The sequence below is a fragment of the Balaenoptera physalus genome (genome assembly GCF_965194825.1).
Source record: "Balaenoptera physalus genome assembly, chromosome: 7".
Lineage (NCBI taxonomy): Eukaryota > Metazoa > Chordata > Mammalia > Artiodactyla > Balaenopteridae > Balaenoptera > Balaenoptera physalus.
This window is the reverse complement of record NC_138886.1, coordinates 98,031,874-98,048,133: the sequence shown is the minus strand read 5'-3', so window position 1 is coordinate 98,048,133 and position 16,260 is coordinate 98,031,874. Positions and strand designations below refer to the sequence as shown.

The 16,260-nt window shown below is 41.7% G+C and overlaps 1 protein-coding gene across 1 annotated transcript in view; it reads right to left on the bottom strand.

Annotated features, from left to right (window-relative positions):
• Window positions 1-2,984: 2,984 nt before the first annotated feature.
• Window positions 2,985-16,260, bottom strand: part of LOC309664500 (putative E3 ubiquitin-protein ligase MID2) — a 32,271-nt gene continuing 18,995 nt past the window's right edge. Inside the window, exon 4 of the mRNA XM_082470015.1 lies at window positions 2,985-5,643. Within this exon, the coding sequence (XP_082326141.1) occupies window positions 4,996-5,643 (648 nt within the window). The 3' untranslated portion in view covers window positions 2,985-4,995. The remainder of the gene's footprint in view (window positions 5,644-16,260) is intronic.

Here is a 16,260-nt window from a genome sequence, read left to right as displayed (position 1 = left end):
CGTATTAGTACATGCAATCAATGCCAAAGGAGTTAATTGGAGAGTTTATTTTGTGGGCTAAAGTGAACAAGAAACTAGAGGAGGGAAAACTTAAGCTTGGACCTGAAAGGTTAGCATGATTTAGGACTTCTGGAAGGAAGATGTAGTTAGAAAGGAGAGCGCAGGCCCACTGGGCTGTCTGGAGTTGTGCTGTAGAGGAGTGGGATTCTCAACCATCTCTGTCCACAGTACCTCGCACAGTAGAAGGTGGTAGTCTGGGAATGTAAAAAATTCTGTTAAATGGAACCAGTACAATGATGTAGGCCGAGGTGGGAGGAAAGTGCAGCAAGGAGACCAGTTAGAATGTTGTTCAGTATTTGAGTTGAGAGGTGCTATGGGCTTCTACTACACAACAGAGCCCCCATAGCACTATGAACTTTTCTGACATTTTCTTCACATATTCACCTGAAAGTTCTTAGTAAGTTTGAAAAAGTATATATGAAATATATTACCCTCTACTTTCCAACTCGTGCTTCATATTCTACCCTTGAAAGCCAACCAAACGACCCTGAAGTCTATAAAGAAAAAGATTAATAGATTTGACCAAATAAGTGAAAACCCAATTTAAAAAAAAAACTTTAAAGTTAAAAGACAAATGACAAATTGGAAAAACAACTTTGTAAAATACACAACAACAAAAAAAAAAACATTAGCTGGAATGTCTAGTGGTCAAGAGCAAGGACCTGAAACCAGGCTGCTCAGTTTGAACCCCAGTTCTACCTCTTCCCAACTACACAGCTACACATCCCACAAATCGCTTATTCTCTCTGTGCCTCAGGTTCTCATCTGTAAAATGGGGATGATAACAGCATGTACCTTATAGAACTGTTGTAAGGATGAAATGAGTAAATATTGCAAGTTCTTAGAACAGTGCTTGGTAATAAAAGCACTTATATAAGTGTTTGCTAATATGTTATCCTTAGTATATAAAGTGAATTTTTTTTTCAAATCAATAGTTAAAAAGTGAATGGCCCCTTTAAAAAAAAAAAAGTGAATGGCCCATTAAAATATAAACGAAAGATATAAACTGTCAATTCACAAAAGAAATAAAAATGGGCAATAGATGCGAAAAGGTGTTCACCCTCATTAGCAATCAAATAAATAAAAATCACAGCAATCTCCCAGGTCATCATAGGTCATCACTTAAACATGCCATGAAAAACTATGATGGTGATGTAGACCTAAATTTATCAATACAGGAAGATTATCAGGGTTATACTGTTAAGAGAGAAATAAAGTTACAAAATAACGTGTATGACATGACCCCATAAATCTTAAACAATGGTTTGCTCTGGAATTACTCATGACCTTTATTGTCTTTACACACTTCTTAGCAGTAAGTGTGTATTGCTTTCATAACCAGGAAAAAAAAAAAGTGTAAAAGTTATCCAGAGACGGTTAGCTGTTCCCTAGTATCCATTGTCTCCTTTTTCTGTAGTAAACAGAAACCAGGTTTTTAGGGGAAAGCAGAAGTAGAGTGCCCTAGGATGTAACCATGTGACTAAGTGCTGGCTGTTGAGATGTGAGCAGGAGCATGGGCGAGGTTTCTGGGTTCTGCCCTCCAAGGGAGGGGCTTGCTCTTTCTCTCCGCCTTTATGATATCCAGCTTCCTGGGTGGAATGGAGTGTAGGGGAAAACCACATGGAGAGAATCCTGGTCCCCTGCTGGCAACATAGGGTGCTCTCCAGTGAAGCCTGAACTTGAAAGAGATGTGACTTATTTAAGCCCCTAAAATTTGGGGAAACTTCCATAGGAAGCTAGCTTGACCAAGTGGGCACGCTCATGCCGTGTGCTCTCATTCTGCGAGTGGAGTCTTAGGAGATGCGGGGCACGTATTGTGGAAAGAACACACAGCTTTTGGAATAGGGCAAACATGGGTGAAAGTCCCAGCTCCTGTGTCCCAGGGGGACACCCTTGGACAGAGACAACGTGTTCAATTAAATCATAGTAGGGTGTGGTTTGGAACTGCTGAGTAATAAACAGAACCTGGTTGTCTTCACAATCATTATTTGAAAAGGTGGCAAGAGCTGCATTTGAATCCTCACTCGGGACCAAGAGGACGACCTTGCTGGCAATGCAGACCAGCCCACAGTAATCCTTAGGTTCAAGTTCGAGCTTGTCCCCATACTTCAACCCACCCCCAGCCCGGCCTCAACCTCCCTTTCCACTCCCCATGCTTGTGGGAGTTCAGTGCCTGCCACTGTTCAGGCCACCTGGAATGCTCATCCCCATCTTCGCTTGGCCAGTTCTGGTCATTCAGATAGCACTTAAACCTGGCCTGCTCAGACAGACCACCCAGTCTAACTCCCCACCATCACTATTTCACCACTCTATTTTTATAACACCTTCAGCATTTTGGCACTCTCTGAACCCACCTTGCTTGTTTTCTTGTTCTCCCTCCAAGAGAGCAAGAACCTGTCTGAATAGTCACAGCTGTGTCCCCATCTTCTAGAACAGTGACCTGTGCACATAGTAGGTGCTCTAATATCTCTTGAAGTGTAGAATTAAAAGCAAAGAGAATAGGGCAGTTCACAGTGGAGGCTGAGCTCAGAGGATAAGAACTCCTGCAGGAGGAGTCCGGGTAGTGAGGGCCTCGACCAGCAGACAGCGTGAAAAGCAGAGGGAGCACAGCCGGCTGGGCCAGGAAGAGGAGGAGGTTCAGAGACCTGAGAAGACCCACAGACTTCCTGGGCTGGGGTTCCCGAAGTAGCCAAGCCCCAAAGGACCAGAGGTCCAGTGTCCCTGAGGCCTTGCCGTGTCAGATCCCACTTCTCGTCCACACCTCTCTGCAGGCAGCCCCAGGACAGAACCCTCCCTCCACCTTTGTTTACCTGCAACAAAAACTACCCAAGTAAAGCAAGAACACTCCTGCGAACTCCCTCTGACCCTGCCCTCCATCACTGCCCCTCCCCAGGTGAGACTGGGGCTCTTTGTGCAGCTGCTCCCTCTGGCCCCTCACTCAGCACGCTGGGTCCAGATAATCAATTTGCCTTTTAGGTTCCCTGCTTTACACAGCAGACACCCTTATCTTTAATCTTTCCCTTAATCCTGGGGCCCTGCCTCAGCGCACCCAGGTTTTAGCTCGGAGCATGAGGAGCGCGTTGATCTTGGAGGCTGATGTCTGGCCAGTGCCTCCCCAGATCTCACCCACTCTGAGTGCCCGTGAGTCCAGGGGCCTCCTGCTTTCCTGTGTAAGTGCCAGGAAGTGCTGCTGCCTAAGGAGTCACAGCAGAAGGAGGGAGGCCCCAGGTTTGGCAAACACCCCAGCACCCCTGGGGTGAAGTGGGCTGTTATTACATTGTCCACCTCGGCCAGAGCTTGCAAACTGGTGATGGCCTGGGGGTCACATCTGGTTCACAGAAGTGCTTTGTGATGCCCATGCAATGTTGTAAATCTATTTTTAATTAGCTGACAGCATTCAAAAGAATCAAGATATTTAACATTAAAAAGTCTGGATTTCTTGCTTTTCTTACAAAAACTGGAACACTCAGCTTACATTCCAACAGGACAATGTTTTCTTTATGCCCAGCATGAGCTCTGCTATTTGTCACAGCCCCCACCTTCCCCCCACCTCTCGCCTTCTTCAATTTTATTACAAGCCTGGCTCCCGTAGTCATCTGTGTTTGTGGCCTCACTGCCTCTGCTCTGGGGCACTGTTCCTGCCCCACTTGGACCATGGGATTTTGGTCTAGGCCAAGCAGAGTCCTTTCCTTGAGGATGTCTTAAACAGGCACTGGGAGAAGAGAACCCCTTAGCCCAGCCCCCAAGCTGTGATGACAGGGGAGAAGGGGGTCATTCCACAGGAAAGAAGCAAAGCAAGCATTGAGAAGCAGAGACAAAGGTGGAGGGGTGGGGGCGGCGGGCTCCTGACAGCAACTGAGTCTAGGTCCTATCATCCCTGAGGCTACTCCACGCTTTCCCCAGTGCACAGTCACGACTAACAGTGAGGCAGAAGGAAGGAGAATGGGCTTGAGAATGATACATTTCTGCCCGCTGCGATTTTGGACAAATTGCTGATACCCTTCTCAGTTTCTTCATCTGTATAACGGGGACTCTACAGCCTACCTCCTAAGGTGGAGTGAGTTCCAACAATGTCATTTATGTGAAGCATTAAGGGCAATGTTTGTGCATAACAGGTGCTACTAAGGATTCCATAAACAGTGACTTTTATGGTAGATGTTTACTAAAAACTGGTCAGCTAGAATTGAGTGAGCTCCTTCCTGAAGAACGGTAGCAGTGTTCTTTAAGGAGATATATCTAGATCAGTACCGCCTACAGAGACTCTGGGGTAGGTTGGAAGAAGCTAGGCCTCCACCAGGAGGAGTTTGATTTGCATTACGATCCACCCTCTCAATGACTGTGTCATCTTGGGCTCTTTACTTAAATTCTCTGACCCTGAGGTTCCTCCTGTAAGGTGGAGGTGATAACTCTCATCTCTTTCAGTTATTCTGAGAATGGAATTAACTCATTAACATAACAATGCCTAGTAGTGTTTGTATCCTAAGCAGTCAACAAATTGTAGTTATTGTGATGGGAAAGGAACAAAAGCCACAGTCCAGAGCTAGCCAAAGGTTTCATTTCTGGGGAATCATTGCTATTGCGCTTTCTACTATCTGAGGCTCAACTGAGCTAAAAGTGCACCGTTAAGTCATCAGAGCACAAAGCTGTCTGTTCAGTTGTGCCAAGAGCTCACTTCCTGCACCACCCACCCTGACAGCCAAGCCAGCGGCCCCCAGGATTCAAAGCCTCCTACATGAGCCTCAAGCTTTTAAAGCAGGTTTCCATTAAAAAAATAAAGAAAAAGCTTTGGATGATCAATTAGCAACACAAGACCCCAAATTAAGAGAAACCACCATATAGAATCTTTTTTTTTTTTTCAAGAAGCAAAATCTAGCAACCTTCGAGTTACAGCCAAAATGATAAAAGTTGCTGACATTTTGAGACCAAAATACTACGTTATACAGTTGATTCCCTAGACCCAACCTCACTTCCCTGTGCCAAGGACATGCTGGTGGAAGAAGGAGAGGAAGAATGAGGTGGGTTCCCAGGAAGCTTTGCCTCTTCATTTGGTTTTGGCACTGAGCCCGACGCTGCCTTGCACAAAATATCCTCAAGCACTTGTTGGGACAGACGGCCCTGCGTGGCACAGCCTGCCTGCCAGGCCTCTCGGAGCCCAGCTGCGTTGGCCAGCACTTGGTCAGTCTCAGGGGGGACAAAGGCAGTGATGTCTATTCCTCTAATGAGTTCTTCAAAATAGCGCCTGATGGAAATAGTGTCCTTGATGGGGATCTGGGGGGACATGCTGCCCTCCATGAGTCTCACCATCTCCCTCTTGAGCCTTTTATGCTCGTGGAGAAACTGTACTGTGTCAGCGTGATGCTGCAGGAGCATCGTCATCTGCTGGTAAAGCTGTTGGGGGGCTTCAAGTTCCCGGGCAACCAGCTGTAACTTCTCCAACTTGGAGGAGTGCTCGCTCTCCAGCTGCCTTTTCAAGGTGGCAATCCGGCATTTGGTGGCCCTGAGCAGGCTGTCTCCAATGGTGGCGATCATGGCCAGCGTGTCCGCGGCACTGGTGGAGAGTTCCCGGATGAGCTTCTTCGTGTCCTGTGGAGGCAGCGAGAACATTTCTTAGGAAAGACCCCCAGAGTCCAGGCCTGGGCACCTGGTTCATGGCGTTGCCTCCTCTCCTCCCTGAACCAGGAACTCCTTAGGGGTGGCGGGCACTTCTGGCTGCCTGTCCAGTACCAACTTTTCAACTCTTTCCTACCAAAGAACCCTGATTCTGCCAGCCAGCGATGTGTGGGCAGCTAAAAATACTCACTCACTTCCTGCTTCCCTTGCAGTTAGGGGTGACCAGGTGTGCAACAGAAGCAGAAGTCTGCGTTGTTGGGTGCAGCTTCTGGGAAAGCTGCCTGAAAGTGGGCAGATGCCTCTGAGACAAGGCTTGACCCTTCCCCTTTCTCCTGATGGGACCCGGGGTCAATGCCCACATGGAGCAGGCTCCTCGTGACCTTGCGCTGACAAGAGTACACACTGCAGGGATGAGAGAAGAGGGCGCAGCATCATGGGGTCACCAAGCTGGTGGCCTCGACTCCCTACCTGTGGGCATTTCATTAAGTAAAAAGAAAACAGAACCCCTCATTTTTTAAAGAGCCATTGCTCATGAGTTTCTATTACAATCAAATATAGACCCTTACTGAAAGAATACCCAAATGGAAGGAGTTACCTGAATAATTTTTAGGGGAATGAAATCACAAACCCACCCATTGTGATATTGTTAGAAAAAGTCAAGATCTCTCACTCTGGACTCTCCATGACCTACAGTGCCCTTTCCCTGTCTGGCAGGCCTGTCCTCCAGCTCATCCTGTCAACTTCAGCTCTGCATCACCTTTGTGATCAGGTCTTCCCTCAGGGGAGGCACAAAGTGTAGGGGAAAGCACTCAGATGGTGAGGTCAGGCCAACCCTAGGTGTAATTTTGGCTCTTACAGCTAAATAGTTCTGTATCTTAGATCCCATGTCTTGTGAAAAGGGGATCATGGGTGCTGAAGAGAACTAAATGAGATGATGGATATATAGTGCCTAGCACCGGACCAGCACGCAGTAGGCACTTAACAAATTGATCTTCCATAGAATGGAGAGGTTCTTCCATTCTATATGCTTCTACAGGTCTCATATATGTCACCATGGTTCACAATAGCACAATACAAAAACATTCTAACATTACGAGCGGACTTTGAAATAATGTGACTCTCCGCCAGCTGAAGATTCATCATGAATCACCATTTCCAAAACCATGTTTTTAAATTGCCAATTTAGCTGGTAAATAGATTTGCCTGCCATCCTTCATCATCATGAGTTGCCTGCCTAGTATGTGTTTAGGTGTGTTGTTTGACCCATTAGACTAGTCTCAAGGGCAACAAAAACAGACATAATAAATATACAATGGAATCTCATGGTACTGACAAGTGCTCTGAGGAAAGATAAGGAAAATAGAGCAGGATCAGGGGTAGGGCAGAGGGCTGAGGTAGGAGGTGGTTCTCGACTTTGGGTGGTTGGGAAGACATCTTGGAGATGTCCGAACTCTGGATGATGGTCAAGCAATGGTCATATCTGAGGGAAAGATTTTTCCAGGCAGAAGGGCCATGGGGACAAAGCTTGAGATGGAAACAAGGATGTCTGAGGAGCAGTCAGGAGCCTGGCTTAGAGTGGGATCAAGGAGGGCGGAGAGGCAGGTGGGGCCAGGCAATGGATTTATTCACAGTATAATGCACCCCTCTCCAGCTGGGGATTTTGAGCAAAAGAATGCATGATCTAAAATATTGAAGGATGATTCTGGCTACTAGGGGGGACAGAGTGGGCACGAGGAGCCCATGTGAGAACCACTAGAGAGTCCAGGCCAGTGGTGATGAGAGTGGGCAGGAGAGATGGGAGAGGTAGGTGAATTGGATTGTAAGTGTGGGCCTGGAGCTCAGGACAGACGTCTGGGTTGGAGAAAAAACTCTGGGAGAGGTGGGAAAACATTGAGCAGGAGTTAGTGGCAGAACTTGGGGCAGCCAGGAAAGGCTGGGGTCCCAGAGGTCAAGTGGCCATTTTAATTTACTCCAATCAAGAAAGTGTTACTGGCCATGGAAACAAATGTTTTCTGAGATGTTAGCTCAGGCAAGAGAGAAAGAAATGAATAAAGAGCAGGCCAATGATCTCATTTGTATCCTTCACCCACTTGGGTCTTTTAAAATTTTAAATATTTCTTTGTATTTCCTTTGAGTTTTGAACATTAGTTTGGCTGTTCTTTAGCTTCCAAGAAACTTTATACTTCCGTAACATACAGGGAATATTAAAATGCTACAAACTGTGGATTGTTTTATACTTGTAAAATGATCTATTTTCTGATAGATAAATGTAAAATTATGTATTTTCTGATAAGTATTTTAGGCTTTATTTAGAGAACAGAGCCGCAAATACTAAACAAATAAATTAATAACAGATTTCAACACCTTATTCATTAGGTTGAATGAGTCATTTGAATTTTTGTCTTTATAAAAAGGAATAGGTGATGCAGTAAAATTATTTTTTGTAAAGGGACAGCAAGTCCCACAAAGTTCACAAAAGAACAAGTTTGCTTAACTCTGAATATCATTTAAAATACACTTGGATTCTCCAATCCATGGTGAGGTGGCTTTCTCAAGTGAATATAGGAGTGAGATCAGGAGGGTGTCCTGTAGCAGAGCCTTCCCACTCGGCATCTACCATGGGGGTATCTCACAAAACTATTTGTGTTCGTTCTTCACCACCATTGAACTTCAGCGTAACTCAATCCTTTTCCTTTGACAGAACCTAGATACTAATGACTGACAAATCTACTGGTCAAACCAAAGCATTTGTGAGCAGCAGGGGCATAAATTCATTGCACAGAGCCTCTGTCCTGCTCACCGTTTGACACCTGGTGTCTAGCACCCAAATGGCACCCAAAAGAATGAATGAATGAGAAAAGTGTATGCTTTCTTTACTGATAATGCCATATGCATACTAGCTTTCAATAAACCCAATTTTTCAAAATATCTTTAAGTTCTTAAAACAGCTTTATTGAACATAATTGACATGGGAAAAGTATACAATTTGATAACTTTCAAGATAGTGAACTTATCCATCACCCCCAAAAGTTTCCTTGTGTTCCTTTTTAATTTCCTCCCTCACGACCATCCTTGACCTCCCCTACCCAAGCAATCACTGACCTTCTTTCTGTAAATGTATATTAGTTTGCATTTTTCTAGAATCTTATATAAATGGAATCATACTCTTTTTGAGGGAGAGGGTTTGGCTTCTTTAACACAGCAATTTTCAGATTCATTCATGGATTATTGTATGTATCAATGTGTTCATCCTTTCATCTGGACATTTGGGTTGTTTCCAGTTGTTGTCTATTACAACTGTAGCTGCTATGAACATTTGTGTACAAGTTTTTGTATGCATATATATTTTCTTTTCTCTTGGGATTTGAAACCTAGGTGGAGTGAATGGATCATTTATTTAACTTTTAAAAAAATTACTAAACTGTTCTCCAAACTGTTTGTACCATTTACATTCCCAGCAGCAGTGTATGAGAGTTCCAGTTCCTCCACATCCTCACCAACACTTGATATGGTCTAGCATTTCTAATATGTGTGTAGTGGTATCTCATTGTGGTTTTCATTTGCATTTCCCTAATGACTAGTGGTGCTGAGAATCCTTTCATGTGCTGTTTGCCATCTGTATAGCTCATCTGTGAAGAGTCTGTGCAAATACTTTGCCTATTTTTATTGAGTTGTTTTCTTATTGTTGAGTTTTGAGAATTCTTTATTCTTTATCTTTTATCAGATATGTATTTACAAAGATTCTTTTTCTCCTATGTTTTCTTCTACAGATTTTATAGTTTTAGGTGTTATATATAGGTCTACTATCTATATAGGGTTAATTTTTGCACATGTTGTGAGGGATGGATGCAGTTTTCTTTCCTTTTCTTTTCCTTCCTTCCTTTCCGCCTTTTGTTGTTGTTGTTGCTGCATATGGATTTTCAATTGTTCCAGCACCATTTGTTGAAGAGGCTATTCTTTCTCCACTGCATTGCCTTTGCAGCTTTGTCAAAAGTCAGGTATCTATGTGTATGGGTTTATTTCTGTTCCATTGTTTTATTTGTCTATCTTTATGCCAATGCCATGCTCCTTTGATTAACAAAGATTTAGAACAATTCTTGAATTCAGGTAGTGTTAACTTTGTTTTCAAACCCTAACCTTAACCCTTCCCTTTCCACATGAGCTTTAGGATCACCTAGTCAATTAAAAAAAAAAAAAAAAAAAAGCCTGCTGGGATGTTAATTGTGATTGCAATAAATCTGTAGAAATACTTGGGGAGAACTGACATCTCAACCACGATGAGTCTTCCCATGCATGAATAGTATATATTTCTCCATTTATTTAGATCCTCTTAATTTCTCTCAGCAATATTTAATAGTTGTCCAGGTACAGATATCGCACATCTCTGGTAAGATTTAGATATCCACAAAGCATTTTATATCTCTGATGCAATTGTAAGTGATATTTAAATTTAAAAAATTGTCAATGGTTTTTTGCTAATATTTAGGAAAAACAATTGATTTTTGTATATTGATCTCATATCTTTCAACATTGCTAAACTCATATATTAGTTCTGGTAGCTTGTAAAGCTCATCAGAATTTTTATAGAGACAGTGATGTCATCTATGAATAAACACAGTTTTGTTCTTCCTTTCCTATCTGGATGCTTTTATATTAGTTTCTCTTGCCTAATTGCACTGGTTAGAACCTCCATAATCTGCTCTGTTAAATAGCAGTGATGAGAACGACATTTCTCGGTGTTCCTGATCTTGGAGGGAAAACATTCAGTGTTTCAGGATTAAGCATGATGTTGGTTGTAGGTTTTCATAGATGCCTTTCATTATGTTCTATTCTGTGGTATAATGGGAAATATATGGTCTTTGTCCCTGGTTCCTGGTACAGCGCTCCTAAAACTCTTGGAATTTCCTGAGTGATAGGAACAGCTCTTATAATTCCCAATAAACCCCTTTCAAACATATCTGAGATTATGCTAGTTAGGTGACTCTTGGTGGGTCCCTAGATAGTTTCAGGATGGGACCTAGTTGCCAGAAAGACTAAACCTTGATTAGAGGATTAGAAATTTCAGCCCCATCCTCAACCTCTGGGGAGAGGAGAGGGACTGGAGATTGAGTTCAATCGCCAATGGCTAATGATTTGATCAATCATGCCCTACATAATGGAACCTCAATTTAAAAAAAAAACCAACCAGCTAACCAAACAAACAAACAAAAAACCTTTAAAAAAGGTTCAGGGAACTTCCAGATTGGTAAACACATTGATATGCTGGGAAGATGGGGCACCCAGAGATGTCATGGGAGCTACCTCTCTAACCAGCCCCCAGCCCTTACCTTGTCCTGTGCATCTTTTCCATTTGACTATTCCTGAGTTGTATCCTTATAATAAAGAGGTGGACATAGTAAAGTGTTTTCCTGAGGTCTTTGGGTCATTCTAGTGAATTATCAAACCTGAGGAGGGGGTTTTAGGAACCCCCCAGTTTATAGCCAGTGAGTCAGAAGTACACGTGGCAACTTCAGACTTGTGACTGGTGTCTGAAGTGGGACAGCCCTTAACCTGCAGGGTCTGCACTAACTAGAGAGAGTGTCAGAATTGAATTAAGTTTTTGGACACCCAGTGAGTGTCTGAGAACCAGAGAATCTAAGATATTACTAGATTGGTGAGTTTTATAAAATTGATGTTAAATGTTTTTCAAAATTATTTTCTCTGTCTATTGAGATCATATGATTTTTCAGTTTTCTTCTGTTATTATAGTGAATTATATTGATTGTTCTTTGAATGTTAAACCAACTGTGTATTCTGGGAATAAGCCCCTTTTTGTTATGATGTATTAGTCTTTTCATATATTTTTGGATTTGATTTGCAAAATTTTAAAAAGATTCTTGTATCAATGTTCATAAGGGATATTGTAATTTTCTTTGCCTGGTTTTGGTTTCAGGGTAATCCTGGTCCTATAGAATGAGTTGGGACAAATTCCCATTTCTTCAATTTTCTGGAAGTTTGTGTATATTTGGTATTGCTTCCTTAAATGTTTGGTAAAGTTCATCAAGGAACCTATTCAGGCTTAGAGTTTTTACTGTAGAAAAGTTTTTAACTAGAAATTTAACTTCTTTAATAGAAAATGGCTATTCTTGTAACTTATTTCTTCTGGGAGAACTTTGATAGTTTGTGTCATTCACAATTTAATCTAAGTTGTCAAATTTAATGGCATACACTTTTTCACAATAGTCCCTTATTATCTGTTGGAGCCACTCCTCAGACACAGAAAGACTGATGATGACACCGCACAAACCAAGAGGTGATGAAAAGGGGCTATTACTCACATAATGAGGCTTTCTGGAGGAGAGCAGGGCAGCTTCCAACAAGGTCTGAAAACAGCTTGAGAGGGCAAGGAACGCAGATTAGATTGGTTTGGAGTTTTTATGGTGGGTTATGAGGTGTTGAAGGTTCCCACAGCCAGGCTGGGCTTAACGTGGTTTAAACTCCTGCAGGTGCCAAAGAAGGGAGCACCTAGGCTTGCTTATCAGCTTTTCCGGATGTGGAACAGAAGGCAAGTAGGGAAAATGGAGACTTAAAAGCTGTGAGCAGTCAAACATCAAACATGGAGTCTGACTCTTTATTATATTATCTTTTAAATATCTATAGCATTTGTAGTGATGTTACCTCTGTCATTCCTGATTTTGGTAAATTGTGTTCTCTCTCTCTCTCTCTCCTCTCACCACTCCCCTTTCTCCCTTTTTCCCTCTCTCCCTATCTCTCTCCCTCTCTCTTTCTGTCCTTGAGAAGTCTGGCTAGAAGTTTAATTCAAATGATCTTCTCAAAGAACAAGTTTTTAGTTTTATTGATTTTTCTCTATTGTTTTTTGTTTTCTATCTCATTATTTTCTGCTTTTGTCTTTATTATTTCCTTTATTCTGCTTACTTGGGTTACTTTGCTCTTATTTTTTGCACTTTCTTAAGGTGGAAGGTGAGGTCAGTAATTTCAAATCTTTATTCTTTTCTAATTAAAATTTCCCACTGAATGCTGCTTTAGTGGCACCCCGTAATCCTGATATGTTTTGTTTTCATTTTCATCCAGTGCAAAATACCTTCTAATTTCCCTTTTTGTTTCTTTTTGATCTATGAGGTATTTGGAATATGCTTTTTAGTTTCCAAATAATTGGAGAGTTTCCAAAAATATTTATGTTATTGATTTCTAATTTAATTCCACTGTGGTCAGAACCCATACTTTGTATGATTTGAATCCTTTTTTTTAAAACTTATTTATTTTTCTGGCCACGCTGTATGGCTTGAAGGATCTTACTTCCTCAACCAGGGCTTGAACCCATGTGCCCTGCAATGGAAGCACGGAGTCCTAACCACTGGACAGCCAGGGAAGTCCCTGAATCCTTTTAAATTTATTGAGACTTGTTTTATGGTCTAGCTTGGTGAGCTGTGTGCACTTGAGAATGTGTTCTGCTGTCGTTGGGTGGAATGTTCCATAAATGTCAGTCAGGTCTGATTAATAATGTTCAAGACTACTGTTTATTACTGAATTCCTGCCTACTTGTTCTATCAATTATTGAGAGAATGGTATTGAAAATTACAGATTTGTCTATTTCTCCTGGTAGTTCTATCAGTTTTTGCTTTATATGTTTTGAAGCCTCCTTATTAGATGCATAAACATTTCAGACTGTTATTATTCTCTTGCTTAACTGATCCCTTTATCAAAATGAAATGAACTTCTTTCCCCTTGGTAATACTATTGGAGTGAAATCTTCTTTGCCTGATGTTAATAGAGCCACTCTAGCTTCTTTTGATTCATGTAAGCATGACATGTCTCTTTCCATTCTTTTACTTTTAACCTATTTGTGTCTTAATACTTAAAGTGCATTTATCATAGGCAGCATAGAGTTGGGTCTTGATTTTGTTTCATTCTGACAAAAGCCTTCTTAATTGGAGTGTTTAGACCATTTTCATTTAATGTGATTGATTATTGATATGGCTGGATTTGAGTTTTATCATCTTGCTATTTATTTATATTTGCCCAATCTGTTTTTTGTTCCCTTCCTCCTCTTTTTCTGCCTTCTTTAAGATTGTGTATCTTTTATAATCACATTTTACCTCTGTTGCTAGCTTATTAACTACAACTCTTTATTATTTTAGTGGTTGTTTGAGGGCTTATAGCACACATCTTTAACTTATCACAGTCTAACTTCAAGTAATGTTATGCCACTTCACATATAGTATAAAACCCTTATAATAGGGGCTTCCCTGGTGGCACAGTGGTTAAGAATCCACCTGCCAGTGCAGGGGACACGGGTTCGAGCCCTGCTCCAGATAGATCCCACATGCTGCGGAGCAACCAATCCCGTGCACCACAACTACTGAGCCTGTGCCCTAGAGCCCACAAACCACAACTACTGAAGCCTGAGCGCCTAGAGCCCATGCTCTGCAACATGAGAAGCCACCGCAATGAGAAGCCCGCGCACCGCACTGAAGAGTGGCCCCCGCTTGCCGCAACTAGAGAAAGCCCACACACAGCAACAAAGACCCAATGCAGCCAAAAATAAATAAATAAAATAAATAAATTTTTTTAAAAAACCCTTATAATAGTGTACTTCTATTTTGCCTCTCATAGGCTTCATGGTATTATTGTCATGTATTTTACTTTTATATGTTGCAAACCTCACAATATATTACTATTTTAAAAACAGTGAGTTATCTTTTGAAAGATTTAAATAATATGAAAACAATCTTACATAGTTACGTTTTTCATTGCCATTTCTGGTGCTCTTTATTCTTTTGTGTAGATCCAGATTTTCCTTCTGCCTGAAGGACTTCCTTTAACATTTCTTATAGTGCGAGTCTGCTGGTTATGAATTCTTTCAGCTTTGTATGTCTGAAACAGTTTTTATTTTGCCTTCATTTTTGAAGATATTTTCACTAGATATAGAATTCTAGGTTGACTGCTTTTAAATTCATTTTTTAAAAAATAAATTTATTTATTTATTTATTTATTTTTGGCTTTGTTGGGTCTTTGTTTCTGTGCAAGGGCTTTCTCTAGTTGCGGTGAGCGGGGGCCACTTTTCATCGCAGTGCACGGACCTCTCACTATCGCGGCCTCTCTTGTTGCGGAGCACAGGCTCCAGACGCGCAGGCTCAGTAGTTGGGACTCACGGGCCCAGTTGCTCGGCGGCATGTGGGATCTTCCCAGACCAGGGCTCAAACCCGTGTCCCCTGCATTGGCAGGCAGATTCTCAACCACTGCGCCACCAGGGAAGCCCTTAAATTCATATTTTAAAGATTTTTCTCCACTGTCTCCCTGCATGTTTTGTTTCCAGCAAGAAGTCAGATGTCATCTTTATTTTTGTTCTTCTGTATGTAACATGCCTTTTTTTCCCCTCTGGCTGCTTAATATATTCTCTTTATCACTGGTTTCAGCAATTTGACTATTATGTGCTTTGGTATAGTTTTAGTCATATTTATTGTGCTTGGTGTTTGTCAAATTTCTTGGATGTGGGTTTATAATATTCATCAAGTTTGGATAATTTTTGGCCATTATTTTTTTAAATACTTTTCCTGCCCCTTCCTCACTCTGTCATTTCCTTCAGGGACTCCAATTACCCATATATTGGGACACTTGAAGTTGTTCCACAGCTAACTAATTCTTTTTGTTTGTTTTTTTTTTTTTGGCCATGCCACATGGCTTGCATGATCTTAGTTCCCTGACCAGGGATTGAACCTGGCCTTGGCAGTGAAAACACTGAGTCCTAACCACTGGACTGCCAGGGAATTCCCCACAGCTAACTAATTCTGTTTTTAAAAAATTCTCATTCCTCTCTGTGTTTCATTTTGAGTAGTTTCTTTTCCTTTTTTTAAATAAATTTATTTCTTTTAGGCTGCACTGGGTCTTCATTGCTGTGCATGGGCTTTCTCTAGTTGCGGCAAACAGGGGCTACTCTTCATTGTGGTGTGCAGGCTTCTCATTGTGGTGGCTTCTCTTGTTGTGGAGCACAGGCTCTAGGCACGCGGGCTTCGGTAGTTGTGGTGCACGGGCTTAGTTGCTCTGCGGCATGTGGGATCTTCCCTGACCAGGGCTCGAACCTGTGTCCCCTGCATTGGCAGGCGGATTCTCAACCACTGCGCCACCAGGGAAACCCTTGAGTAGTTTCTATTGCTATGTCTTCAAGTTCACAAAGCTTTTCTTCTCAGTGTCTAACCTGCTGTTAATCCCTCCAGTATATTTTTTATGACATTGTAGTTTTCATCTCTAGAAATTCAATTTGAATCTTTTTTTTATATCTTCCATGTCTGTAACTTTTTGAAATATGGAATACAATTGTGTTAATTTTTAATATATATTTGTCTGCTAATTCTAACATCTGTCTCAGTTCTGGTTTGATTTTGATTGATTTATTATTGTTTTCATTATGGGTCATATTTTCCTGCGTCTTTGCCTGCCTGGTAATCTTTGGATGCCAGACATTGTGAATCTTACCTTGTTTGACGTTGGATTTTTTTTTTTATTCCTGTGAATCTTAATATTTGTTTTGAAGTACTGTTAAGTTACTTGGAAAGAATGATCTTTTAGTGCTTGCTTTCATTATTTGTTGGG